This window comes from Maylandia zebra, linkage group LG17, assembly GCF_041146795.1.
Source record: "Maylandia zebra isolate NMK-2024a linkage group LG17, Mzebra_GT3a, whole genome shotgun sequence".
In the NCBI taxonomy this organism is placed as follows: Eukaryota; Metazoa; Chordata; class Actinopteri; order Cichliformes; family Cichlidae; genus Maylandia; species Maylandia zebra.
In genome coordinates this window covers 38,439,237-38,467,067 of record NC_135183.1, presented here as the reverse complement: position 1 = coordinate 38,467,067, position 27,831 = coordinate 38,439,237, and the positions used below count along the sequence as shown (strand labels likewise).

General features: G+C 42.8%; 1 protein-coding gene, 1 long non-coding RNA gene and 1 other non-coding gene across 4 annotated transcripts in view; 1 reads left to right on the top strand and 2 right to left on the bottom strand.

Annotated features, from left to right (window-relative positions):
- Positions 1 to 27,831, bottom strand: part of hmcn1 (hemicentin 1) — an 89,906-nt gene that overhangs the window by 38,719 nt on the left and 23,356 nt on the right. For both annotated transcript variants that reach the window (XM_014407334.4, XM_076875519.1), the window contains exons 4-32: positions 27,702 to 27,824; positions 25,953 to 26,124; positions 23,921 to 24,027; positions 19,887 to 20,007; positions 19,483 to 19,746; positions 19,230 to 19,374; positions 18,522 to 18,643; positions 15,532 to 15,801; positions 12,812 to 12,953; positions 12,581 to 12,708; positions 12,337 to 12,450; positions 12,012 to 12,170; positions 11,082 to 11,273; positions 10,899 to 10,994; positions 9,087 to 9,214; positions 8,836 to 8,980; positions 7,838 to 7,950; positions 6,608 to 6,767; positions 6,130 to 6,295; positions 5,494 to 5,621; positions 4,887 to 5,138; positions 4,675 to 4,770; positions 4,022 to 4,216; positions 3,796 to 3,926; positions 2,915 to 3,062; positions 2,420 to 2,546; positions 2,172 to 2,326; positions 1,345 to 1,623; positions 753 to 1,034 (exon numbers count right to left, since the gene is read on the bottom strand). In XM_014407334.4, the coding sequence (XP_014262820.3) occupies positions 753 to 1,034; positions 1,345 to 1,623; positions 2,172 to 2,326; positions 2,420 to 2,546; positions 2,915 to 3,062; positions 3,796 to 3,926; positions 4,022 to 4,216; positions 4,675 to 4,770; positions 4,887 to 5,138; positions 5,494 to 5,621; positions 6,130 to 6,295; positions 6,608 to 6,767; positions 7,838 to 7,950; positions 8,836 to 8,980; positions 9,087 to 9,214; positions 10,899 to 10,994; positions 11,082 to 11,273; positions 12,012 to 12,170; positions 12,337 to 12,450; positions 12,581 to 12,708; positions 12,812 to 12,953; positions 15,532 to 15,801; positions 18,522 to 18,643; positions 19,230 to 19,374; positions 19,483 to 19,746; positions 19,887 to 20,007; positions 23,921 to 24,027; positions 25,953 to 26,124; positions 27,702 to 27,824 (4,660 nt within the window). The remainder of the gene's footprint in view (positions 1 to 752; positions 1,035 to 1,344; positions 1,624 to 2,171; positions 2,327 to 2,419; positions 2,547 to 2,914; positions 3,063 to 3,795; positions 3,927 to 4,021; positions 4,217 to 4,674; positions 4,771 to 4,886; positions 5,139 to 5,493; positions 5,622 to 6,129; positions 6,296 to 6,607; positions 6,768 to 7,837; positions 7,951 to 8,835; positions 8,981 to 9,086; positions 9,215 to 10,898; positions 10,995 to 11,081; positions 11,274 to 12,011; positions 12,171 to 12,336; positions 12,451 to 12,580; positions 12,709 to 12,811; positions 12,954 to 15,531; positions 15,802 to 18,521; positions 18,644 to 19,229; positions 19,375 to 19,482; positions 19,747 to 19,886; positions 20,008 to 23,920; positions 24,028 to 25,952; positions 26,125 to 27,701; positions 27,825 to 27,831) is intronic.
- trnas-aga (transfer RNA serine (anticodon AGA)) lies at positions 24,736 to 24,817 on the bottom strand. The gene has a single exon. It is a non-coding gene; the product is annotated as a tRNA-Ser (tRNA).
- LOC143413119 (uncharacterized) lies at positions 26,293 to 27,130 on the top strand. The gene is made up of 2 exons (XR_013093703.1): positions 26,293 to 26,817; positions 26,891 to 27,130. It is a non-coding gene; the product is annotated as an uncharacterized LOC143413119 (long non-coding RNA).

Sequence of the window (27,831 nt, the reverse complement as noted above, 5' to 3'; positions counted from 1 at the left end):
CAAATTCAGAAAATACACTTCCTGTCAGCAGCGTCTTTGAAATAATGGTAAATGGCCTGCATTTGTATAGCGCTTTTCTAGTCCATAGGACCCCAAAGCGCTTTACACTACATTCAGTCATTCACCCATTCACACACTGGCGATAGCAAGCTACATAATGCTATAATGCATTTCTATTAAAGGCACAGCTGTGCAATGATGCTTGTTTGGTACCCAGAGGAGATGAATGTCTTTCTCACAGGCATTTACATTTACTCCATAAATGACAGCATCACGTCGGTAAGTCGACTGTACTTAGTCCTCGTTCTTACCAGTTATGAAACACATGCAACTGAGCGGCCAGTTTAGATCACACTTTTTTTCCTGTGATGTTTCTACTTGGCAGAATTAAATGTTGAATTCCATTACCAATAAACCTTAAGTAGACTAAATTTTCTCAAAGCAAAAACACTAATTTGGATATAGTAAAGAAATCGGTGTGGAACGAACAACAAAGCCAGACCAAACACTTCCTGGGATAACATGCAAGCAAACAAGCAGGTCAACTTCCTACAAACAGTATCATGTGCATGACTTAAAAATGCATTGTGTGCATTTTGGATGGATAGAAATATCCCAGGTGTTTCCCCATCAGCTGTAGTTTGGGTGATCTGTGAAAAATCACTATAATGACAGCTGGGATAGCACTCTAAGAAGAAAATGGAAAGTGATGTAGTTATACCAGAAATCAGCGATTTTCTGTGTGTTTATACCTAAAACTCTGACATCATATTTGACCTCCTTCTCCCCGGCGATGCTCGTAGCCACGCAGATGTAGTGTCCCGAGTCTGAGACGGCGGCCGAGGGGATTTCTAGTTTCTTTCCCTGCTCGAGCACACGGACACTTGCCCCATTGCGTACAGGGACTCCATCCTTCAGCCACGTAAGAGAAGGTGGAGGGTGTCCTCCAGCCTCACACTCCAGGATCAGAGATTTACTGAGAACCACTTTCCTTTTGATGGGCCCTTTATCCCCGCCTGTGACTGTGGGAGGCACTGCACAGGGAGGTCCGCCACGGAAAGAAGAGAACGTGACAAAGGTTTAAAATCTTATTTGCATTTGACACATTTCAGGCTTTTATCAGGCAGAACTTACATCTGGTTTATGCTAAATCACCAAATTAAGCTTCAGAGCCAATAAAGGGTTTTCTAAACACAGAGATGATGGCAGTTTTCATTTCCAGGACTTGTTCTGGACTTGTTGTAAACAACATCATTTAAATTAATTTTTAACAGCTGTTACTTTAAGCTGACACAAAACACAGTGAACACAAAGATGTGTGTCGATATCATTTCTGGCTCTTACAGTAGACGTCCAGCGTGTAGCTTTTCTCAGCGCTCCCAGCCACGCTGGTCACCTTACACGTGTACTGTCCAGCATCAGAGGCCTGTGCACGAACGATCTTCAAGTAGCGGCCTCGCTCTACATGTTGAGCCTGACGGCTGGACAGGACGATCTCTCCTTTTCGGTGCCAGGTTATGGAGGGAAGCGGCACCCCACGTGCCTCACACTCCAGAGTTACCGCAGTATCCAGCAGTGCCGTCACCTCTGTGGTGACATTACCTCCTTTGATGGAGGGGGGCACTGAAATAAACATATAAACATACTGAAATTTGTAATTCAGCTACGTTTGTCCATGTTAATTGTGCTAAAAGATTTATGCACAGTATACAGTAGTGTGCATAAGTCTTGAACCACCACTCGTTTCTTTACGTTTTGCTGCTGCGGAGCCTGATTTTCCTGAGCAGCAGTTCTCCAGGATTTCTGAAGGTCTTTCAAAGTTTTGGCTGCTTTTTCACTCATTTTCAGTCAAGTCCTTGTACACGACCAAGGCACATAACCCTGAATTATACACATATTTCTACACACGACAGACAGCTTAGCAACAAAACTATAAAAAAAAATTCCACAGTTTGACAGCATAAAACTGTATTTTTAAAGCGCCAGGGTGATTCCTGAAGCTCGTTTTGGCCCCACATACTGTACTTCCATGTATGTTTGCACACTTTTCCATAAATAACTGCATCTATCCACCTATTTTCTATTTCTCTGGAAATGATGGGTGGCTCAAGACAAGACACGGTGCTGTATTTACATTAGAAAATTTACTTTGCTTAGGATTACACACTAACCATAGACACTAAGGTTAAAGTCCTTGGACTGTTTCCCAGCTGTATTCGTGGCACTACACTGGTAGCGGGCCTGATCTCCAAGACGGGCACTTTTTATTCTCAGAACCTGACCCCTGTTTGTGACCTCCAGATTGGGATCACCGAGAAACACCGGCCTAGAAAGGATTAAGAATAAGAATGAGAACAGGAAGTACTGACCAATGAATGTTCAGCCAACTTCATTTCTTTTCATTTCAGAGCACGCTTACTTCCTGTCCTTGGACCACTGGATAGCAGGAAAAGGGATTCCCTGCACCTCGCACTCAAGAGAGACAGCTTGTTTGATAATTGCTGAAACATCTTGAGGAGAGCCCGAACCTATAATTGTTGGTGGGACTAAGGAGCCAAGAGAGAAAAAATGGCTTTAATAGTACAACTACAAGTTTCTTATTCTGCTGCAGTAATGTTGCCAATATCTGACAAGTTCTGCACGTCCACAAGCTGAGCAGCTCTTATTTTAACATTTAGATTTATCAAACTTATCAAAAAGATTTTTTTAAGTATATTAAAATTCAGAAAGTAACAATCAGGAAGAGAGCACTGTATATCATATGTTCTCTCGTTTTTGGTCTAAATACTTTTTTAACGCAGCTCTGAATTAATTGTACCGAACTGAGAATTGTGGGTAAATCTAGGAGACAGGATTGCATTAACCTGCAGCACAGAATAGTCTTTGCGCGTCGCCACCGACTGTCTTTACTCACCAAGCACATCCAAAAAAAAGCTTCTTTCGGCGTTTCCTGCGACGTTGATGGCTTCACAGCTGTAGCTGCCTGCGTCTGCTGTTTCTGCCTTCAGCAGTCTCAGAGTTTTTCCCATATCAGCAATCTGAATGTCACTACTTGCAACTACCTGTCGATCAGCATAAATAAAATCACAGTGTAACGTCGTTGTAATAGGATCTAAACAAAAACACAAAAAACGAGCTGCTGATACGTTTCTCAGCAGATTTGAAAGTGGCTGCGGTCTACAGAGACAAACCTAATTTAAAATGTATACAAAACACAAAAAGTGTGCAGTTCAAGAAAACATTCGGAGAGAAGAGCGTAGATTTAGATTACTCGTAATTAGTGGATTAAAGTTCTGATTTCACCATCTGTGCCTGACAGGGAAAAACATTCAGCAGCCAAAGGAACAAAAAGCAGCCAACTAACTGGGACGTGACAGCAAAGTGTGTGATGATGCTCTGTTCTCCCCTCAGTTTATCATTATTATTCTGTCATTGCAGCTTTGAGCATATTGAAACCAAGGCTTCTTTGGCAGGTCTTTGTTACACACACACATGGACGCACACAGGCTCCACACACATTTACAGTCTGTTCTCTTGGACATCGCACCCTGTGATCAGAGCACATTAAGTCTTTCAAGGCTTAAGGCTTCCATCATTATAATTTCTCATTACTTGTTCTCATGTAAAAAGAGACCACAGTCTCATGACCCCAGGTTAAATTTGGCTCATGCAATTTAAAGCGCTCAGTGTGTGTATTTGATTTATGTACCTGTCTTTTAAAGGTGTAACCTTTACACACATGGCAAAATAATATATGTCTTTGTTTCCATTCAATATAATCAATTATTCACATACAGGAGCTCCATCCTTGTACCAGGTGACGACAGGCGTTGGAGTTCCTGTGACGTCACACACCAAGCTGGTGGGCTGGCTCAGGACCACTGACAGGTTGCCGGATGTTTCTCTGTCACGGAAATCTGGGGGTACTGTGGAGGTGCCAAAGGTAATGAGTATATTATGAAATGTAGGAATTTTATTTTTGAACTAGAGGTGCAAAATACTTAAAGAACAGGTCAGTCACCGTTGACTTTGAGCTGGTACTTCCTCTCAGTGGATCCAGCGTCGTTGGCAGCGGTACAGACGTACTCTCCATTATCCATCGGTGAAACAGAGGCCAGAATCAGCAGCGTACCGTCCTCTAGGATGGACACGCCAGGCTCATTACCTGTCAGCTCCTGGCCATTACGCAACCAGCGAATCACTGGTTTGGGAAGACCTGAAGAAGGGATGGAGACAGGAACACTCGCAAAAGAATTCCAAAGTTGTTCTGTGTTTGCGCTCCTGCAACAGAAAATCTGCACTGTACTCTTTTTAATAAATGCACCAAACTGGTGCATGCACTTTGTCATTCACTCTCACAGGTGCCGGGCTCACGAGCTGGCCCGGGCCCTCAGTTCAATACAATTTACTTATTTTTATAGCAGCAAATCACAACAATCTTCACCTTCATATTGAAAGTCAAAGACCCGACAATAATAGGGAGAAAGGTTGACAAATCCCTATGAACAATCACTTGGGGAAAGTGGGAAGTCAAAACGTCCTTTTAACAGGAAGAACCCTAAACCACAGCCCCTTGCCTTGCTTGTTGCTTCAATATGAACAGACGTGCTTTCATTTGCATTTGGTTGTGATCCTTGTTTGCGAACTGAAAGCTAAGAGATGGTAATACGGCACCTTTGGCAGGGCAGGGGAAGGCGATACGCTGATTAGCAACCCTCTCCTGCAGAGGACTGTTGAAGGGGGGCTCCAGTACTTCAACAACGGGGGGCACTGAAAAGATGCAAACACACAATCAAACATATCACACACACTCCAAAGCATCTATAACAGTTTGAGTATGGAGCGTCTTAAAATTGAGCGGTAGAGTAAAACTGTAAGTTGCCAACCTTGAACTACAAGCTGAACTCGAGCCTCATCTCTGCCTGCAGTGTTGGTCGCTGCGCAAGTGTAGGTTCCTTCATCATCCAGTCCCACATTGGTCAAGGCCAGACTGCCATCAGGTGACACCGGGTATCTTCTACCATCCTTGGTCCAGATTAGCACGGGCTTTGGGAATCCCTTCACCACACATGGCAGCTCCACAGGGTGACCCACCTGCACCTTCATTACCCGGGGGCCAGCATGAATACTCGGGGGCACTGCAGTAGAAAGGACATGATTTGCCAAGCTTTTCTTCTGCCTCACCTGAAGCTGCATGATATTTAGTGCAGGAACTTCAGCCCAGGAGTTACTATAGATTATGTGTGTGGCTGTGAACTATGTAATCCCAGGTGATATTATGTCTGAGCTGCACCTCTCATTTAGGTAATTGTGAGTACTGAATGAGTAGTTTGACTGTCTGAAATCTGAGAAATGGATATCACACACTGTATATGTTCAGTTATCTATTTTCATGCAGGTGGTTGCATATTTCACTCTGATATTTTGACAGTTTTTACATTAGACATCAGGAATCTTTACACTCATCATAGATTTTTAATCTTCTAAACTTACCCAGAATGCTCAGCTCAATGGATTGCGTTAAGTTTCCAGCAATATTGGAAGCAACGCACACATAGAGTCCACTGTCTGACAGCCTGGTCTCTAAGATCTTCATAGACCCAGAGGGAAGCTTTGCATGTCTGGAAGAAACAAGAACATACTTAAAAACCAAACAGTCTGGGTGAAACGCATGGCTGCAAATTTAGAAATATTAAGAAAAGAAACCTCAAACGCACTCACACACTTACAGTTTCCACTCAGTGACTTATTCGGTTATTACATAAAAAAAGACACTTTGGTAATTCTTACTAATCCACCATCAACCATAATTATAGTCAGTTTGCCAGGCGCATAGTAGGAGCAACAGATCACAGGGAGGAGTATGATTACTCAGTCATCTTAGAAAACCACAAACTATGCCCTGAGGTCATAAACGGTTGACAAAGCACTCCATTGTAGATTACAGTGTATGTAGGTTCTCCTTTAAACAACAAATCAAGCTCTCTCATTGAGGTTAAAACCAAGATAATGTGATTTTAGCCAAACTTAAGCAAATGTGTCATTGACACGGGTGTAGAAGGTGATTTTGTCTGGTGTGACTTTCATGAAAATGGCAGAATAAAGTCGTGTACATGTGTATGTGTTTACCTGGGAGAGTACGGAGAGATTAGTTGCCTCTCTTTGGCCCAACTGATGATGGGAGGCGGGACACTGTGGACATCACATGGCAAAACAGCATCCTCGCCCTCGATCACCGACATCTTCGTCGGACCTGCTGAGTGTTCGTCATCGCCAGCTTTGGACCTCGGTCGGACTGGGCGATCAAACACACAGACATTTAATTCCTCGCTGCTAGCATTTAGGCATGTAGATATGGTCAAGCTGACCTGCTGAGGTTCAAACTGAGCATCACACGAGGAGGAAAGGAGATTTAAGCGACTTTGAATGTGGGTGATTTGTTGGTATCATCTTTTAGAGTTTGCACAGAATGTGGACTTGGTAAAAAATGATCAGTGTGATCCCAGAAACCTTAATTTAGCAATAATTTCTTGACGTAAAATGCTACATTTAGCCCCCGTGCTTCTTTACAGACTATGTGTAGCCTTCAGCTGGTGATGAGGTTTACCATAGACCGTGAGCTGGACCTTCCTGGAAGCATGGCCAGCAGCATTAGCAGCAGTACAGATGAACTCTCCAGTCTCATTTCCAGAAGGGGAAGTAATAAGGAGGCTGCCGTCAGGATTCAACGAGAAGGCCGAACCACCCAAGTTCACTAGCTCCCCACCCTAGAACACAAATCACAGCAGGGCTGGATTTTACTTCATCAGCTCAGCTTTAACACTCGATTTGTTGTCCAAGACAAAGAAGTGTGGTTTGACCTACTAAATACTTAAATATAAAAGCAGATTCTTTGCCCGCTTGTTACGCAGCAGCACTATGAAGTAATTATTACAAATGCACAAATCATATAAACCCAAAGCACAAAGCCAGTGTGATGTTAGTGCAGCGGGAGTGTGTCATATTTCAGCCCTGCAGTCACTAACATGCCATCATCTGACTGATGTTATAGAAAACAGCAAAGGAATCAGAGGGAATCACGTTTTAACAGCTGGTGCAGAACTTAGTAGGCTCTAGTTTCATATGTCCCTGTAGCCCTGTTCACTTTAACAGCAAGGCTTTTACAACTCGGAGGAACGAGTGTAAAAGACTGAAAAGAGGGAGGGACTGTCCACATGCATAGACTGGCTCAAAATGTGAGCGCTCGAAGGCTGAAGACACCGTGCAAGCTAATGGACGCAGGTAGATTCCATAGTGCAGCACATCAAACATGCACATGTACCCTCACAGAGCCATTTTCCAATCGAGCGCTATTGTCTCTGTGCAATCCTGACCTCTGACACAAAACAATGCAGGAACCTGTTCCTTCGCAGTGGAAAACAATGCATCCACATCTGGAAGGTTTCAACTTGAGCTCATCGCTGTTCAAAACCGCACAACCAAATCGCACAAACACAAATGCTCTCTGTGTTAGCCATAAAACAGCCAACAGGAGAATAAAGAGGTTCATCTGTGCACGGGTACGCGAGTCAACTGATCCTTTAAGTGTGAGGGAATCAGGGAAAATGGCTATTTAAGGAAAAGGGGAATTATTTACTCCTTCCAAATCATCAGGTGAGACATTGCGATGCAACTTGAGCAATATTAAGTGTTAGTTAACAGCTACAGTTAACTATTAGTTGTGTCTTTCATCCCTGTGTCATATGGCTTCTCTGTGTGTGGCACTGAAAATTATTTGGCAGCATTTAAAGAGACCTGGCTTTTTTTTTTTGGCTGTTTCAAGAGAAGAGATGCACACCTTTGTCCAGGTGATATCAGGAGCCGGTACTCCAGCGGCACGGCAGGGGAGGGAGATGGGCGTTCCTTCGATTGTGCTGAATACCTGAGGGCCATGCTGAATGGTGGGAATCACTGCAAAAATGAAAGCAAGAGAAGATACGGAAGAATTTCATCATCGGGCATTTATAGAATCTACTCCATGCATTTTGTCCTCTGCGTTGAATCTGTGCCTGGATGTCTCCACATCACTGCCACCACTGATTTCCTGTGTGTCTCACGAGCATCTGGAAAGAAGCTGTCCATGCACTGCTCAGTACAGATGTTCCTGTTTTACTTTTGTGCTTTTTTCCCCTCTCGCTCTCTTTTTTTGTGACTCTGTCACTCCAAGGACTCTGCAGAAGAGATCATCACTCGGAGGCTTGTAACATTTTTTGGAAACATGATTTAGCTAAACAACTGCATCACGTGGAGTGTACACAATACAAGACACAGCATGGTGTTCTGGCTGCACACTTTGCACAGTTTCTCATGACTTACTGCAAGATCAATACAAGTGATTTGTGCATGCCTACATGAAAATGACCTAACCCCACTAATTTAAAGGAGCCGCTGCTTTAATATACATGCTGCAAACTGTTCCTGTTTATGTCGGTAGAATCTACCAGCAGCTGATTTTAGTAGAAATGGAGAACACGTTTCACTCTCTCACACACTTTGCTTCAAAGTCTACAATTCCTTCAGCAGCTCCTGGGTTAGATATTCCTGTTCCTGAGCACAAGAGCCTTCACAGTGGAAAGGAGACATTAAATGAAATGATATTTAGAGACATCAATGCAGAAACAGCCCAGGTGTGCTTAATGATATCAGCCCAGGCTTGGTTCGGTTATTTGCATTTCTTCAATTTCTTCAATTCCCGTTAGAGCTGATCTCAATGCTGAACCTAAAAGATGTCTGATAGGTGGGAGGATAACATGCGCTTGTCTGTGTAGAGATTTTATGCGTTCTAATGTTTGCTACCGTAAACGTTGACAGCGGTGGTGTGGTTGGCGGCCCCGACAGCGTTCTCAGCCAGGCAGGTGTAGTCACCGGCATCATCCAGCCGAACTCTCTCGATATGCAGACTGCCATCCCTCCTCACTGACACATACTGGTCTGAGGTCACCTGACAGAAGTTGAATGAAATCCTCTTTATTCAACCCAGGGCAAGAATCAAGGTGTGCAAGATGTGGAAAACAATTTAAAAATCTAATTCCTCTCTGTGTCCTCACCAGGCCGTAGTTGTGCAGCCACTGCCTCTCGGGCAGCGGATTCCCACCAAGCAGCACGCAAGGAAGAGTCATCGGCTGGTCCTCGATCACGCTCAGCACAGCCGGACTCATCGCGATGACGGGTGAAACTGTGGACGCCATTTGGACAAGTTTACGGACGTTATGAGAAGTAAAAATCAAGGACGCCGATGGCAATAAGTGTTTATAAGGTGTGTTCAGTGTGCGTACAGTATGACGGACAGGGAGTGACTGTTCCTGCAACTGCATCATCAATACTGTAAGTACAGTGTTTATACAGCTGCTAGAACCACACGCACACGCCTTTGTATGTGTATAAATACAAACTTGTAACATCACATTTGTGGAAACAGTTTGGGGTGTTAACACAATCAGTGGTGACGTCATCTGTAGGAGATGGACAACAGGGTGTTGGTGAGGGGAATTTGACGACCACCCTGATGAGCCTGGGAACGCGTACATGCAGCGGACACACCAAAAGAAACTGCCGTACATCTGCATTTGGTATACAGCCAAGCAAAAAACGAGGTTTTCAGGACTGTATGCATTTCTGAGAAAAACTGAATGCACGCCACCAGTCGGTAGCTTGAAGAATCACTTTTAGCAGCAATAATCTGAAGTGTTTTCTGTCGACTTTATCAGTGTCTCACATGGTTGTGGAGGAATTCTGGAACACGCAGTGTTCAGTTCAGGCATTTGTTTAGTCACAGCTGCCTTACAGTCCAACAGCATTTCAGCCAGGTTGATGTCTGGACTCACGGTCATTGCAACACGTGATTTACCTGCCACTAAAACGCAAATCTGTGAGTCCTCTGAGGGGTTCACTAGATTGTTTGGATGATGTAAAGGCATGGATGGCTTTAAACTTTCTTAACTTAAAGGAACAGAAAACAGAGGTCATTGCAACACCTTGATTCTTTTCTTTTCTTCTGTTGTAGCTGCTGTGCTTGGGATCATTGTCTTGTTGCCCACTTTCACCTGGTAAGAGGCGTTTGTGCTGATATGCTGCTTGGTTTACATCAAACATGGCACTGTGCATTATGGCCATCTCCACTTTGGCCCTGTCTGTCCAGAGGACATCCAAAAGTCTTGTGGTTTGTTTAGATGCAACTTTGCAAACCTGAGATGTGCTGACAGGTTTTTTTTTAGAGACAAGAGGCTTTCTCTGGGTTAGGGTTTTCTAATTGTGCTGTCATGAACTTTAACATTTAACATACAGACTGCCGAGTCTGATATGTTGCTTCTGGGTTTTTTGCAATCTCTCTGAATTTTGCACAGTTTGACCTCAAGATGAATTTGCTGGGAAGTCCACTCCTCAGAAGAACACGCACCTGAACGCACCAGCAAACTGCCAAGACTTCTGATTTTATAGAGGTGCTCAGACTTACTTATAGGATCAGGTAATAAAGTGCTACCTCTCCCCTCACATTCTGTGGAAGCATTAAGAATGTACTTTCTTTTATCCCATGAATGTTGTGAGGCATGTTGTCAGTAGGGAAAAGCTGCAGTAGCTGAAGCTGCATAACATCTGGGTGGGTCTTTGCCTTCTAACCTTTGGCCTACATATAAGAGCTCAGTGTGTTTTCCACTAAAGAGAAGCTGTGAAACAGAATTAGAGAGTTTACAAGGTTCTAACAAACTCCCAAGATGCACAGGAAGCTTCAGCAGCCATGAAACCGATATGTGTGTGTTTTGAGAGCGACGGAGCTAACTGAGCGATTCGGAGGTTACGGTGCTAGACCAGAAAAATATAATAGTATCAAAGAAATGAGAAATTTAATAAGCTTTTCTTACCTAATCCAGTCACAGCGACGCTGGCCTGGGTTTGGATCTTGCCAAACTGATTCTGGGCCTCACAAATATAAACCCCCTCATCCCCCACCCATAGGTCTGAAGGAAAGAGGGACATTAAGGTATAAAATAACTGTATTTGTTTCAGTCATCTGTAAATTCATATACAGCTTAAAAAAATCTTACTGGTGATCTGTAGACGCCCTTTGCTCTGTGAGATAGTGCCATGTGTGCGAGGCCTGTTGAAAAGTGGCGAGCCGTCCTCTCTCCGCCAGGCGATCTCTGGTTCAGGGTAACCTCGGGCATAACAGGGCAGGGTCACGTTGAAGCCGATGTCCACAGCCACATCCGACGGCTCTACGGTGAACTTGGGTGCAGCTAGAGCGGTGAAGAGACCAAAAAGGGTAGAAGATGATCCACGTTAAAGACAGTCTGTCCGTGCTTTTTGCATGTTTTGGGTTAGTTACCGATTCTAGCGTACAGCTACTGCGGACAGTTTGCACAATTAACCTTGCAAACATGTGAATCCACCTCTGTACAACCTTCTTAACTGCAGGTGTAAACCAAACACTTTTTGTTCTTGGTCTGGTAAAGAGCGCATTCATATATAGCACATAAAGACAATGTTTCAAGGCTCCAAATAAAGCGTTGCCAGGATTCAATCGGTGCTTCTATTGTTGTCTTTGGCATGAAGATATGTCACACTCAGGTCATCTAAGTAAAGCGTGTGTATAGTGTAAAATATGTGTGAAGGTACAAGTATTTTAACAACACCATCTTCAGGGAACATGTGCTTATGTCATTTATACATCTGGCCCTGAAAAAGGTTTCGCAGTTCTGCACGAGTTCACCGAGGGGATAAAGTCCCAAACAGAGACGACTACCCACAATTCCTCTGAGTTTGCTTCTGTTTAACAGATTTGGATTTCAATTTACTTTTGTTAGTCTTCCTGAAAAGAAAGTAAGAGCTGTAGCTATCCAATAGGACTGGATGGTAAAAACAATTCCCCCTTAAAGCAAATATTAAAGCTGAAAACAGAAGCAAAGACAGAAAACCTCAGTCGCACGACATTAGCAACATGCAGCACAGGAAACAGAACTTGGTCCCGCTCTCACCTCCAACGCTCAGAGAGATCCGTCCTGATGCGGTGCCAGCAGCGTTGACAGCCAAGCAGGTGTAATCTCCAGCGTCGGCATTCTGGGTCTCCTTGATGGTCAGCGTCCCCCCCGATGTGTCCACCTCCAAGAGGGACGATGGGCGGAGCTTTGTGTGGCCTACAAAACAGAGCAAGTACAGCAGCGTAACAAAAAACAAGTGTTTTGGTGAAAAATCTTTTTCTGTGCGTTGAACTTATACATAATCCAAACTGATTGTGGGAATATGTTGACGGTTTCCATTTTTCTTTATTTTCTAAACCTGTCACGTCCTATGAGATGCTACCTTTGTACCACCAGATCTCAGGCTGGGGGATTCCAGATGCTGAACAGGCCATCACAGTGGCTTCTCCAACACCAATAAGAATCTCGCTGAATGCCACAGACACTACAGGAGACTCTAGAAAAACAAAAAATAGAAAAACATCAGTACCATAAAGAGAATCAAGGGCAATGCAGTGCACGTGATACATAAAATATATTAGTAAATGTTGTGTTTGCTTCCAGTGTCTGTGAATGTGTGCGCTCACCCATGTAAGTGAGGATGGAGGTCACTGAGTGGGTCCCAGCCGGGTTGCTGGCCAGGCAGCCATACGCTCCTCCATCCTTTTTCTCCATATTTTTTATAACCAGAGAGCCACCGGGAGTCATCCTGTGTCTGAAAAGATCGACATTTATTCTATGCGCTGAAAAATCTGAGTTGTATAATTAATATAAAGACGAATGATTGATTCTGTTTGTGCGAGAGGAAATCAGTTCACCTGCTGGACGCCGTGATGAACATGCCGTTGTGGGTCCAGACCAGGCGAGGTGGAGGATAGCCGCTAGCCGAGCAGCTGATCTGCACATCGTTTCCTGCCGTAAAGGTCTGATTGCGCGGCTCTACTGACACTCTGGGCACCTCTAGAATAAAAGACAAGTTGCTAAAATGAATCGCCGTCTTATTCAGTCGCAGGCGTTACTGCAGAGCGATTGGCTGCACTGTCTGCAGTGAAACACAGTCGTGGACAGATTCAAGGAAAGCAGTTTGCGCTTTGAATGAGTCCAGCTTCAGTCAGACGTCGTAACAGTGCATAAACTTTTATTGTCACCGTAGTGAGAAGAGTGACAGCTGATATGACAACCATTAGTGTTTCACAGGACATCTTTCACCCTCACATTCTCGTTTTTATTGGTAACACAGGAGGGAATACTGAATCCAGACCCAGAGAAGCTGGCTATACAGAGATTTTCCAACTGATTTACGATGTGTAACTCTTCTCTTTAAGGGTGTGTTTTCTCTACTCTATTCCCGCTGCTACGATCACGTCCAGTTTCTCCGACCTTTCCGACTTCAGGAAAATCCGTCTAAGACTTCCTAATGTAGAGACTTTTCTGAAACATCAAATCTGCGTCCCTGCCAGGAACTTGCTCTGGCTTGTGCGCCATCAATAAATTACTTTATGAAAGGTTAGCTGAGGGAATACACTTAAGAAAATGAAGGCACACACACACACACACACACACACACACACACACGTTGGGTGCTTCAATCACCACATTTTAAAAGGTATACAGCACATTTACCATATTATACATATTAGAACTTTGACTTGAGAACAATTTGACTTTCCATTGTGAAAAACATCTTAAGGACTGGAAAACACACAAGATCAAAGGAAAGCGTGCCAGAACAACTACAAGGCCTCTTCTCTGTCTTCACTTGCCTCTTATTCTCACAATGTCACCGGGGACAGGGGACAGCAGAGAAACTAGGACAACCATATCGACAAGCCTCTCCCGAGCCAGCAACAGATGTGATACGTCTGGGAGAGGCTTGTCTCCAGCAGTCCCTTGATCCTCTCCCACCTCTGCGTCATTCATCTGCCTTCACGCCCTCTCACGATGTATTTATCCCGAGTCTCCTCTTTACACGTCTTCCTCTGACCCCTCTGTCAGACTGCATCTACTATGACTACATCTGTGGCTGTCTAATTTTGAAAAGGCCATGTATGCTAATGACTCACTGGCAGTATCCAAACTGTAGACATCCAACTTACAAAGAGTAGTATTGTAAGTCACACGAACACTTCGCCCACATATTTCTTTATCTCTGTCCTCCAACGACTAAACAACCACAAAGCGACGACTGCTACACAGCTGTGGCAAGAAGTCATTAAAAGCCCTATTTTTGGCTGGAAACTTTGTCTGACAAGAACCGTTTGAATAAGGCTTAAAAACAACACTCGGATGGTGTGACCTGTTGCCATTTAAACAGGTAATTTGTGGAGACACAACAGAAAAATCAAAAGAAGAAAAGACATTTTAAATTAAGGCAGACGGCACAGACACACTCCCAAGTTCCACTGTGCAGCGTCCAAGTGTTGTAAGCTGTCAGCAGACTTGGCTTACTTCAAAGTGAGACTAATCACTAGGATGGGTCTGTACAGGAGTAATTAGGAAACCCCCAGGGCCTGCTAACAGCTGTTTGGTTTTTTTTACAGAGAAAATAATATGCAAAAAAAGAAAGAAAGAAGCAAAAGGAGTAAAACAAATAGCAATAAACAGGTTAAAATAAACTAGTGACAAAAAACAAGCAGGTGGAGATATTAAAGAAAAGAGAAAAAGTATCCAGTTAAACAGTTTTTGGGTCAACTGTGTAGGTCGTCACTCAGTGAGACGAGCCAAATGACAGAGTTCCTCTCAAAACCTGCCTGAAGCGCCGGCTTCAAATATTCACTTAGAAAGACAACAATTTGCTCTGAGGTAAGATCACAAGAACACTTTAAATTTAGGTCTAGAAAATAAAAGCCACTTTGAGTAAACGGCTCTCCTTCTCATTTAAAAAGAGAAGAACGCCAATTTGTCTTCTTTTAAAACCACTGAAGCCCAAGAAGTAAAGCATGCGGAGAGATTTAGGCTAACATCGTGCAGCATATGGATTTTGAATTTTCTTCTTCTCTGGTCGTATAGCCAAGCAAACACAGGATGTTCATCTGGACAGATTGAATTAAGGACAGAAAATAAGAAAAATTCTTCACTCATTCAGACTTCCTCAATTCCTTTCTCAAATGTTTCTGGCTGAGATCCTGTGCTAATAAGTGGATTTTAGCAGCTGTACCGCATCACTGTTTCCTGCCCAGGTGCTGGCAGACGCTCTGTGGAGCTGGCCAGATAGATAGCAGCACTCTTTCATCCATGCAACAGTGTTCCCGACTCATGTCAGTGAAGCGTTAGGAACACGACTATAAGTCCGGAGATGGAAAACTCTACTTCAGTGTTGCCTGAGAGTCAACCATAAATAATTTTCACACATCTCATAAAGCGAAAGAGTGAAATATGGGGAGCAGGGGAGGGAAGGGAGGCAGGGGCACTTAAGAGACATATATTTTAGAAAAGTGGTTGTGTTCGCTGAGAATTGCAGGTGCAGGTACAAAGCCACACAGACCATCAGCAGGTTAAAACCTAAGAACACACAAAGACATAAACACACGCTCCTCACCTTGTACAGTGAGGTAGAGCCGCTCTGCAGTCACCCCTCCCTCATTTACAGCGTGACACTCGTACCAGCCAGAATGATCCGGGGTTACGGCGGACACCTGCAGCGAAAGGTTGGCGAGGACGTTCACGCGTGGGTCCAGACGGGCGTCTTGGCCTCCTCTCAACCAGGTGAGGTTGAAGCTGACGGTGCTAACGACGTGGCAGGTGAGGACGGCCCGGGAGCCCGGGGAGGCAGTTACGTTACCCTGGACTGTGACGGCTGGAGGGGGCTCTGTGTGAGTGTGAGAGCAGGATGAACGAAGGTTGTTGGCAGCAATCGAAAAAACGTGACATCATAGAATAAACAGCAGTTCAGAGCAAGTGGTTACTTTCTTTGTGACACTTACGTAAGTAGCGACAAAAAGAATCCAATCATGGAAACTGCCCTGACTTTTTTGGAGTCAAGTTTTTTAACCTAAATTTTCTGCACGTGCACAAACTACGAGTTATTGGTCGACTGGTCAGAAGCTGTGAAACACACAAATGTTTGCAAACAACCAAACAACCAAAAGAGATATGAGTTACAGATCAGACAGATAGACCAAAACTACAGAAATTCATATATTTCTAACGGTCAAATAATACAGGATGTAAACGTGTATTGTTCTTAGCCTCTGGAAATGTATTCCTTGATGTCCTCACACGCCTGAGCAATAATTTATTGTTTGCCTGTTTACAACATTTGCTCAGTCTGATTTTCTTCTGAAATAGATGTGCAAAGGTTTTTTGTTATCTTTTGAAGCACTCGCACATCAAATGATGTCCAAAGTTTGTCAGATCTTATATCCACCAAACTTGCCTGTTGTCCGTCTTTTGTCGCGTCATCATGTCAAAAACAGAAATCGTGTGAGCCTTGCCGTGTCATCAATCATTTTCTCAGTGTGGAACCACAGCTAAGTAGAGAAAAGGGTAATAAAAGGAAAAGTAGAAAAGAAATGGAAGATGTGGCGGTGGAAGCTTTGGCTCTGATAAAGGGAGGATGCTGGGGATTTCAGAATAGCTCTCTGGGATTAGGATGACATAAGTTTGGCAGCAGGGGCGGTATTATGTGTTTGCATGTGTATAAAAAACAGGGCCCTGTCATCCTGTTCAGAGTATAGCTGGCTCACTAACAAAGGTTGGACTTGTGGCTGAGAGGGGATTTATTTCATGAAATTTTAGGGACATCATAAAAGGCAACAGTTAGCTGCACTGAGCTACCTCCGCAACTTTGAACTGTAAACACAGCAGGTCAGTCAGCGCAATGAGTTACGCTCATATATTACACAGGACCCTGTCTGGCTTCTTCTTTTGCTCTTCTGTTTCACAAAGCGTCTTTCAACCTTCTCCACCCAGCTTGGCAATAATCATGCAGATGAAGCTCTGTGAATTCCACAGAGACGAAAGTTTCTTGGAAAGAAAAAACTGGACAAAAAAAGATGGAATGAATTCAGACTCATGTGTGTTTGTTTCTGGTATCTTACGACAGGACAGGTTGTGTCTGAAAAATAAAAACTCTGCAGAGAAATTTGGAAACATAATTTTTATTTTGCCCAGTGGTGAGACTAAACATATAAATCACTGTATGATCCCTTCTGGTTCTGTCCTTGCTCAGGGCTTAGAGTGATAAAATTATCATCCAAAAAATGATTTACGTGATCTTTTTTCTCGTTGTGGATAACAGTCAGTTTCTGTGGCTCAGCTGCTTTATCAAAACTGTGCATCCAAGTCAGTGACCAAACCAAACCATCAGTGGGATGTTTTTTTCCTTGAACATCCTGCAGCTTAATTGCAGCTTTATGTTTTCTCATCTTACACTGTAGCCACAGCTCATTTCTTTACAAATGACTCACAAAAACCATACCATAGGCTCCATTACAAACCTGCACTGAGGCATGGATTACAGCATCATGTTTTACGCTCCATTAAGTTACATTAATCTTGCCATCGTGCAGTGTCTCTGCATGGACTCGACTGCAGGAGAAACTATAAACTTTAGCCCATGTTGACTGCGACATAGATTCCAGCCATAGGTCCATAGCTTTTGTGTGTGTGCATGTGTGCATTCATATCTTTGTGGGGACCAAAATCCCAGTCCTAATCAGTTTGAAGGCATTTTTGAGACTAAAAATGTGGCTCTGTTAGGGTTACAATTAGGTTATGGTTAGGTTTAGGGTAAGGGTTAGGGTTAGGGCATGGGGCTAGGGAAAGCATTATGTCAATTAGATGTCCCCACAAGATATGAATACCCAACATGTGTGTGTGTGTAAACCTGCTAAGCATGACATATACCTGCTGCTCCATTTCACTCAGTAATAACGTGTTGTTTTCTAAACATTGCCCTGCCAGCAGCTCGATCAGACTTCATTTACATCTGTTGACAGTCTAATGCTCCCCAGCCTGTAAGCGTTCCTGGCCAGCAGCCATGGCTCATTTAATGTAGTGATGGAGGGTAGCTCACTAATAATTACAATAACAATAACACAGCAACACAAATTCTGAGAATTACTTTAACTTAGTTTATCATTTTGTTGTATTGTCATGCCTCTCCCACACTGCTAGAGGTAGTTTATACTTGCATTAGACAACAACTAGCTTACAGGCAATAAAAGCTGGCCCGGATTAACCATCTCTCGCTTCCACTTTGGTTCGACTCTCTTTTGTGTTTGTGTTGTGAATTCTCTTTTGTTTAAACAAAAATCTTCTAGGTTCTCATTATTTGTCACACATCTAAAGCAAATTTGTGAAAATTGGAGGCTTGTCCGTGATTTGTGCCTGAGATCTCTGACGGTGAGCCCAAAAGATCCCGGACGAGCCCCCATTTATGTTACTTCCATAATTTGTAATCCATAACATGAACTAGAGACTCAGATCATAGTTTTTAAAAACAAAAGTCTTATTTAAACGACTAGAAAACGTTAAATGTTTTGGAGCTGGTGTTTCATGATTTTTGTGCAATAAACTTTTGTTTACCTGATACATCCAGAAAGGTCCGAGCTCGCCCTGTTCCAGCGCTGCTGATGGCAATGCACTCGTAGTAACCCTCGTCCTTTAGAGTTACCTCGGCTATTTCCCATAATGCACTGTCAGACTCACTAGAATGACAGAGTCACAGGAAATTTGTGAAAAAGTGTTAACGACCAGCAGATTTACTTTATTTTTTGCTTTTTAAGAATCCTTTTGGTACTCTATCAACTCATCTCTGTAAAATTTAACTGAATTTAATCTCGAGATGGAAACAAAATATAATAGTTTTACATCCTCCAGCATGTCCATTATAATACATCTGTTGAGGACATTATACCTTTTCTTACAAAGCCTGGAAATGTAGTAACAATTAAAGACATTAACCATAACCAACAAGCCACACATAGCCAAAATGATTCATAAAAACACCCTGAAGGTGTTTAGGTCTTTAACGCTTGCCCCAATAAAGATGACTTTTCAGAGCTCACCTGTCCCTTAATGACCAGTTTTGAGATCTGAGTAAGCATATGGTCTGGCAAACATTAGAATAAATTTAGGGTTTTTTCATAGGTTGCAGAAAAGAGCATGACTCCAAATATAAACGACAACAGATTGAAAAATCAGTCTTCTTTGAATCACAGTGGTCCTAAGCAGAATGTGTTAATCTTAACACTTAATAGATGATATTATATTATTTTGACAGCTGCTGCTCACCTGAAAAGTTGGTCCACCCCAAGTCTTCCTCCATCCCTGCTGAAGCGCAGTGTGAAAGGGATGAAACTCTCTACCTGGCATTTGATTATCCCTCTCTGGAGGTAGTAACCATGAGTTTTGGCTGGCATCAGCACCTTAGGAGCATCTAACGGGAAGATAAAGAAGCAAATGAAGTCAGGAAAATTAATAAGCAAATTGGTAGGAAACCTTTTATATATCCATCTAAATATGATTAATAATATGCATCTCTGACCAGGTACAATATTGGAGAAGGAAACACTCGAGACTCTCTGGAACAAGAAACCGTCGCGGTCATATCCTGTCACTCGCAGGAAGAAGGCCTCGTTGGGTGGTATGAACTCTGTGATGTTCCAGAGGTTGTACGGTTGACGGTCCGGGTAGTACCGGATTGGCAAAGTTTTGATCACTGTGCCAGAGATAGACAGGAGCTCCAGCCTGTCAGGTCGAGCAGGAGGAGAGAGTCCAGTGGTGTTCAGAAGGATATGGGTGGGAATACCTGGAAAATCAATATGTGTTGTGTCCTCATGTGGAATATTCTGACATCTCAAAAGATGAAAGCAAAAAACCAGCAAGTACAAAACAAACAAACATCACATCCTGTTGTTTCCAAAGTTTTTAAATGTTTCCTTTACCGACCTTGAACTGGCCTACTGGATGTCTTTTTAAAGTCCATGGTGGCTTTCCTGGAAAACCCAGCTCGGAAGTCGATGGTACTGAGACCTGAGATACGGACTGAGTGCCTTCCTTCACTTGCGGTCTGTATTAAAAAGGTAGAAGTGTTTTAGGTCCATTTGTTTACCAGATACTGTCTTTGAGGTACCAAGAATTCTTAATGGATAAACCTTTATTCTTAAATTTCAGATGTTTGATCCAAGCTGATCCTTAATGGCGATATGATTTATAGCAGCGGTCCCCAACCCCCGGGCCACGGATCGGTACTGGATCTGTTTGGTACTGGGCCGCGAGAGTTGAAGCTCGGGTGTGAAATTTATGGTTAACAGGGATTTTATCGTTTTTATCTTTAACTCGGTTTGCCTGGGTCTTTTCCTGTGTGTTATGAATACATTTGGTACTGGTACTGGTTTTATTTTGTTGTATTTATCCGTGACGCCTTAAAGGCAGGTCCGTAAAAATATTATTGGACATAAACTGGTCCGTGACGCAAAAAAGGTTGGGGAGCGCTGATTTATAGGAATCACCAAAAGGCTGTTATAGTTAACTAAAACGAAACTAAAACATTTTAGGCTTTTGAAAAATATAAAACGACTAAAACTAATTATTGAATTTGGAAAACCTGATCAGCTGATCAGAACTCATGAAACTATAATAGCTCAGATTCAAACAAATGAAGAGGGCGTGGGTCATCAAAGGCAGTGCTGAGTGGTGTAAATGACAGACACAGCATTGGGAAGAGTCTTTTGTATGCCAACAATCCCCCACATGTACAGACACGCCACTGACAAAGCCACTGCTAACAGCCTAATATCTTACATCTCAATCGGGAGATGACCTATTTGGTCTAAGAATCACTTTAAACACAACGACTATAATCAGAGAGCAGGTAATTGCTCATGTGGTCCTCATCATGTGGAGGTGATTTGAAGCTTTGAAAAATAGAGACAGAGTAATTACAATGAAGTATATGTTGGTGAGAGGTGGAAACCCCTCACCTAAGGTGAAACACGCCGGTGGTGTCACAGACACTGAGTCACAGGGCAAAACAAGGCACGCAAACCTAAACTGTCATTTGCAATTGCCTGAAATCAAAGAGAGTTTGTGAATTTGCTGCATTTATTAATGACTACGTTCTATCTGACGTACAGTAAAGAGAAAACTACCAAATAGGATAGTGCAGAGCTTGCAGGCAAAGATGAGCACAATTATGAAACTATAGGTGAAATTGCTCAGATAATGAGGGGATTTGGTTCAGCCTCAAAGGCTAATGCCTGCATTAAACCCACCCTAATGGCTGCCACAGCATTACACTTGGTCTTTAGTTGGTTGTAACTGAGGGGATAATTAGGAGAGAGGTTCTTCAAAGGTCACTCCTTTAGAAAAGGCAAAGAACAGTGAGTGCAATTAAAACCACTCCCATTTCCCAATTTCACAATCACCCATACAGACTGACCTGTCCAGGCCTGAATACACCAGCGCTTAGCTGAATCAGATCTGTGCTGAGACATTTATTTGCTTTCTGGAGAATCACTGATTGGATTCGTACGCAGAGCTTTAATAGTTTTTTTTATTGGTTACGACTTTAATTCATTGAAAAACTAAAGCAAATGTGCAGAGACTGAAGAAGTCGTTGGGTGAGTGACATTAAAAACAACGTTCACATGAACAGAACCAACTCTCTGGGATTTCCTTACCTTAAGCATGCATCTATACAAAAAACAGTATAATTTGAGCGTATGCCTTTGTTGCATCCTATAATTTCTTAGTAGCTGCATCTGGTTATAATGTCAGTTTATTTTCTTTGTGCGAGTCCTGTGATATACTGCAAGCAAATGAGTCAGAATGACTTTAATGAAACACCAATTTAGGAAAAAAGTGCCTGGGGAGGCTTTAAGCTATTTTACATGCTTTTCAAATTAAAACTTTATCATTCCTATCATGGGTTACAAAATTCTGTAAACACACTCTTCAAAGTAAGCATATGGAAAGTCTGCACTGTAATTCATATCCCTAGATCCCTTTTTTGTGCAGTAGATATGTGGTGCTGACAGACAGCTGTACCACAGAGCTCTAATGCTGGAGCTCCTTACTGCTGGTGATGGCTTTAGATATATCTCTAGATATATAAATTAAAGCATTTTAGCTTAGGGTTAGCCACTTGTGAATGACAGCGACCTCACAGTTTGATTACCTTATGTGCGTACAGAGGTGGCGAAGTTTGCTTTTAGTGCAAACTGAATTTTTTTACAGTATGTGTACATGATCTTACCTTACAGTGAAATAATTAAATTCAATTAAACAAAATTGAGATTAATGTTGCAAGAATTATGTGAAGAAGCAGGTGCTGATAATTGGGTGAACCTGGCTTCAACACATCACTACTTTATCCAATTAAAGTCAGATTAAAATGGATCAAATTCCTTTTCACACAAAAATCTGTGGTCTGGGTGTTACACTGGGATGTCATGGGCCATTAGCGTTACAGAAACCCAGCATGGTAGAATAGCTAAATCCCCCTCAAGTATTTATTCACATTTCTTTGGGTGCCCTGGGAAATACAGCTACAGATGACAAGGAGATATGTATGTCTAAAAGCCTGTTAGAGTGATGTGGGGAAAAGCCACTTTCCGAAAGGAAAAACAAGATGTTTTGGGAGTTTAAGCTGAGCAGCGGATCCCTGAGTCTCTGAGGGAGAGAATTAGAGGACTAAATGTGTTGGGGAGGGGAGAAGGACGGAAAGAGGAAGGAATATTCAGTAAGTGACAGAAAGGGAGTGAATGATAGAGTCGGGAAGGGGGCAGCAGCAGAGGCGACTGGATGACATGATTAAGACAGAAAGTTGCTGTCTCTCTTTTTTTGGTGTCTGTTTATATCCATCAGCACTTCTATAAACACAGATCACATTGGATGAGTTAAGTCAGCACAGAACTCAAAGCTTCCTGAGAGCTTTTTAAGCAGATATAAAACAGAACACTACAGATGATTCACCTTAGCGCATATTTCAATCTCAGAGTTTCACTTACCAGTACCCCCAGTAGAGAAAAACAAATATAAGCAACATATTAAAACCTGGAAAGGTTCACGAGAGGTAATTCTGTGTATCAGGGAGTGTTTTCTCTGTCACACAGAAGGAATAAGGAAACAATCTGAAAAGAGACAGACCCCAGCAGTGGCTTAACCTGTGGGTTAGCTGCAGATACAGCTGGAAAGGACTCGTTTTAATTTCTATTTTGCCTAAAAAACTAAAGAAAGAACTACAAAATAGAAGCATCGTATATACTGTGGAATATCATGTAATATAAAAGCCAGAGAGAGTAATATCGCACCAACATGTAGAAAAAGCTACAGCAATACAAATGTTCCACCCATTAATGCTCTCTCATCGCTCATATGCACCTCCCAGAGTTTGATGCACACTTTTTTATTAGAGGAAGCGCTGAGTCGACATTTTTTCCACACACGCAACAAAAATCTAACTCTATGCAGAGATGAGTGCACCACCGGGGGCCTCAGAGGCAACACTGACACAACGCCGACAAATCACTCAGGTTAACAAAATCCAAAACATCTGGCTTTGACAGCAGCAGTGACAACGTGTGACAGCTGGGTGCCAAGATTAGACAGGAGCAGAGCTTTGAATGTTAAACATTGTCTCGATCCTCAGTGTTGCTTTAAAATCCATCTCAGGGCTCACGTGTGTTTTTCTGATCATGCTTTGATTCACTGGGAATCCGAGATGCCTTCACCAGACAGCGTGCATGTCAAATTGATTACATATCATTGTATCTCAGCATGCTGATATATTACTGCAGTAATTCAAGTTTTGAACCTTCTTCAAGGCCACGGCTCCCTCCTGGGGTCTACGTTGTTACCTCGTTTCAAGGCTACACCACTCAACTATTTGCAGTAAGCGGTCTTAAAAGCAGTCCAGCGATGGTAGTTGTTAGCAGGCTGTTATTTTACACACATTTTCTGCTAAAGAATGAATTGTTTACCTTGATAGACCACATCCCAGGCTGTGGATCCTTGATGTTGACAACTTTGGCAGAGTTGGGAATGTGCAAAAGCTCAGTGAGGCCATCACTCTTCCCCACAAGCTTCCCTGGAGGAACATAGACATGGACCGTGAGATAATTATTTACCTTTTCTACAGCTTTGAATTATACAACCTAATTCTTAACTCTTGCTGCTGGATGGATGCACGTCTTATAAATCATCCAAGATGTCTTTGATACATTAGCCAAGATACTGTAATTAAAACATGTGCGCAATGTATGCATCCCAGATGTTGCTGCAGTCTTTACTATGGCAGACAGAAAAGAAGACGCTTTCGAACACTGTAGTTAAGTTACTATATTATATGTTCCTACGTGTTAGTATCGTCTAGTTGCTGTTTTAGATAATTAGTCCTTTTTTTAAATTGTTGTTTTCAATTTAGGATTTCTGTTTTGATCTATGTATTACTCTAGCATCATGTGACTGGTTTCTATATTTACTCTATTCTAGCTTTTAGTCCTGGTTTATTACTACCAGTAGGTGTAGTAGTAGTCTTCCCAGATCTCAGTGGGACCTGAAACCTTTGCCACTGAAACTGTTACGTCCAGATGAACAGAGATTTTTGAGATTCCCTTACCTGGATGACTGAGCATGCATTAAGACGTAAGTTTATGCTTTGGTCCCTCAGTTAGTATTCATATTTGCAGTATTCTCTTTTGATTATCCCTTCATGTCTTCTCAGAAAATCAGCGACTACAGCCTGTCAGGGTTGGTTTGCTCTTTAACTGTCTGACGGCTGAGAAAAGCATTGTGTCGTTGTCGGCAGGATTCGAACCTGCGCGGGGAGACCCCAATGGATTTCTAGTCCATCGCCTTAACCACTCGGCCACGACAACTCTTGTGAGATCTGAGCTGACGCTCGTCTGTTCTGCTGACTCTGCTATCTGCACCGTGTGTGCGCGCCACATGGGACACCGACACCTGTCACTTCACTGTAGCTTCTCTCTGGCTTCTGGCAAAGCTAGAAAGCAGAGTGTGTATTTTACATACTGCACATAGAGAAATCTCCTCTAAATTCCAGAGAAACTAAAAAAAGAAGCAAAGCTGATTTTGGAGGCTCTGTCACGGTTTCATTTCAAACTGTGGTTTTGGGATCTTGTCAAAATTGACACAATTATGAACATGGATAGGGATAACTGATAAGAATTTAGCGACTCCGATTTTCTTATTGATATCACAACCATCCCTAACCGGCAGTAAAGAAATTAGATTCATGCGACTTAAATGCATGCTGTGGGTCAAATGTTTGTGCATGTTTGTTGTGGTATTTCCCCTCTTTGCTGTTTTCACGGTTGGAGTCGTTAATTTTGATCCACCGTGCAATATCATCTGGAAAGCTTCATTTTTCTGCATGACAGTGATCCCAAACACACTACCAGAGCAGTTAAAGCATCCCCGGATAGAGAGAAAAACACACACACACACACACTATGGAAAACTAACAGTCATGGACTGGTCTCCCCAGAACCCAGATCTCAACATACTGGAGCCGTGTGGGATCAGACAGGCAAAGGAAGAAAGGCAGTCGACATCCAAAGAAGAACTCTGAATGTGCTTTAAGAAGCCTAAACTATTCCTGAAGACTACTGAAAGAAACAGGAGCGCTTGCCTAAGAGAGTTCAGCCAGTGTTGAAGAACAAGTGACCATAGAAAATATTTGTTTTCGAGTTCATCAGAGTTGTACAAACTCTAGTTTTGCTTTCTATATTGTATTTGCATACATGGCTGCACATGTTACAACAGCTCTGCACTTATTTCACTTGCTCTTATATAAGAAACGAGCAATGACTCAGTACTTTTGCACAATATTGAATGCTGTACAAATTTAGCTATTATTCATTATTCATCATTTTAAATGAATGAATACATAATTTATACACATTTTAGTGAATTCTATAAACAATGCAAAAAATACATCAAAAACGAAGCTTTTTAGGAAACATGTTGACATGTGGTTTACATTCATCATACCCTGGGGGTTCTTGATCTCAATGTCAGGTGCCGGGCCACTGAGTGCCACGGTGACTTCCTTGAGACTGGGGTCAAAGGGCATCTGCCACGTGTTGCTGACTCCAGTGAAATGATCAGTGGACAACAGGTGGACCTTTGAGGACTGCACTGCCTCCTCCACCCATTTAAGAACCTACAGCGATGGAAAGGAAATGTGAAGAATGCGTAAGTTACACATATATGGTGTATAGTTTTGGGACCCTGAATCTGTATTCAAACACCTGACAAAATATAATGGAGACTTAAGTGATATAGAAAACTAACACACAAACTGCATACAAGGTCAGCTTCCCAACACGTGAACGCTTTGATCTGGAAGTTTCTAACGATGCTCCGTGTCCTGCCTCCTTCCTCTGAGTCTCTGTGGAGAACTCAAGCCATACTGTGTGTGACCCACATGTCTCGCTATCCAGGACATGTGATGGAACATGCGCTTGTGAGAGCGTTCATCTCAAAAAGGCCTTAGGAAAATGATGACTGCATGGGGAAGCATTATCTGATTGAAATTTAGTCTTGTTGCCTCATTTTTACCTCTCCAGTAAGCATGTTGTCATTTCTTTTTGCACCACAGCAGGCGAAACTGATTTACAATGGTTTATGTTTCCTAACTGGGCGGATTGAGATGCCTGAAGTTTAACTGACTTTGATCTATGACGATGATCGAATGTTTTCACTACTCCCAACCGGGGCGGAGTCTGGCTCTCGTCCTCGCGTGTCCTCGATCACTGATAATTACTCACCTGCCATCCATCGCCGACGATTACTCCTGCTCTACTTAAGGCCTCAGTGGAGTCTGATTCTTCGCTGGATTGTTGCGCTAATCTCCGTCAGTATAACCCAGCTTGCCTAGTGATTTCCTAGTGCTTCTTTCTAACATCAGCTTCTCTCCCTGTGTACAGAATTCCCTGGACCCTTGCCTGTTTCCCTTCCTCGTGGATCCCGAGTGGATGACAGTGAGTGAGCTTGGACAAGACTGGATTGTGGGTTGTTGTGAGTCACTGGCTGTGTGAAGAGGAGCTTGGATCTTCCCTGGACCTTTTCCTGCCTGCCCCGGGCCCGCTGTTTCCCTCCCAGCACTGTATATATGTATATATTTCACCTGGTGTCATCCTTGTAAATAAACCATCTTTTGACTTTTACCCAGCGTGAGTCCTGCGACTGAGTCCTGCCCTCGAAACCATGACAGCTAGTTAGAAACCACTTTACTCGTTCATTCCTCTGCACACCTCCAGACCAGAATGCATTTGATGTTGACAAAAAATGCTGCTCACAAGCCAAGAAAGAAAAATGAAGCATTTCTGAATTTTAATATGAAACTGCTTAAAATCTATACGTCTCAGTTCCCTAGCAGGGGATCTTATCTTACAGTAGTAAAACAGCAATACCATTTAAAGCTCAGGCTTCGAGTCGTTTCTACATCCAAGACTGATGATTTACATTTCTTGGAAAAGTTAAAAAGAGCTACGGTACACATCAATCAACTAAATGTTTCCTGCACACTTGATCTGGAGACCAGACTCGAGCGTGGGCATAGCGAAATACACGAGGAGGCTGTAAAACCTTCTGCTGCCATTTTATTTACAGTACACAGCTTAGGAACAAAACCTGTGATGAGTTTAAATGATTCGATCACTACGACCAAATTACCTCTTGAAACCACAAATGGTTTGAAACCTGAATGCTTGTACGTGCTAAAAAGTTTCCTCTCACCTCATTGACCTGTTTCTTATCTAGATGGAAGACCTGCCCAGAGCTTGTAGAGGCAATCTCCTCGTATACTTTGTAACCAATGTGAGTCCTGTCGTCACAGTCTCCGGTCAACACAAACACCACCTACAGA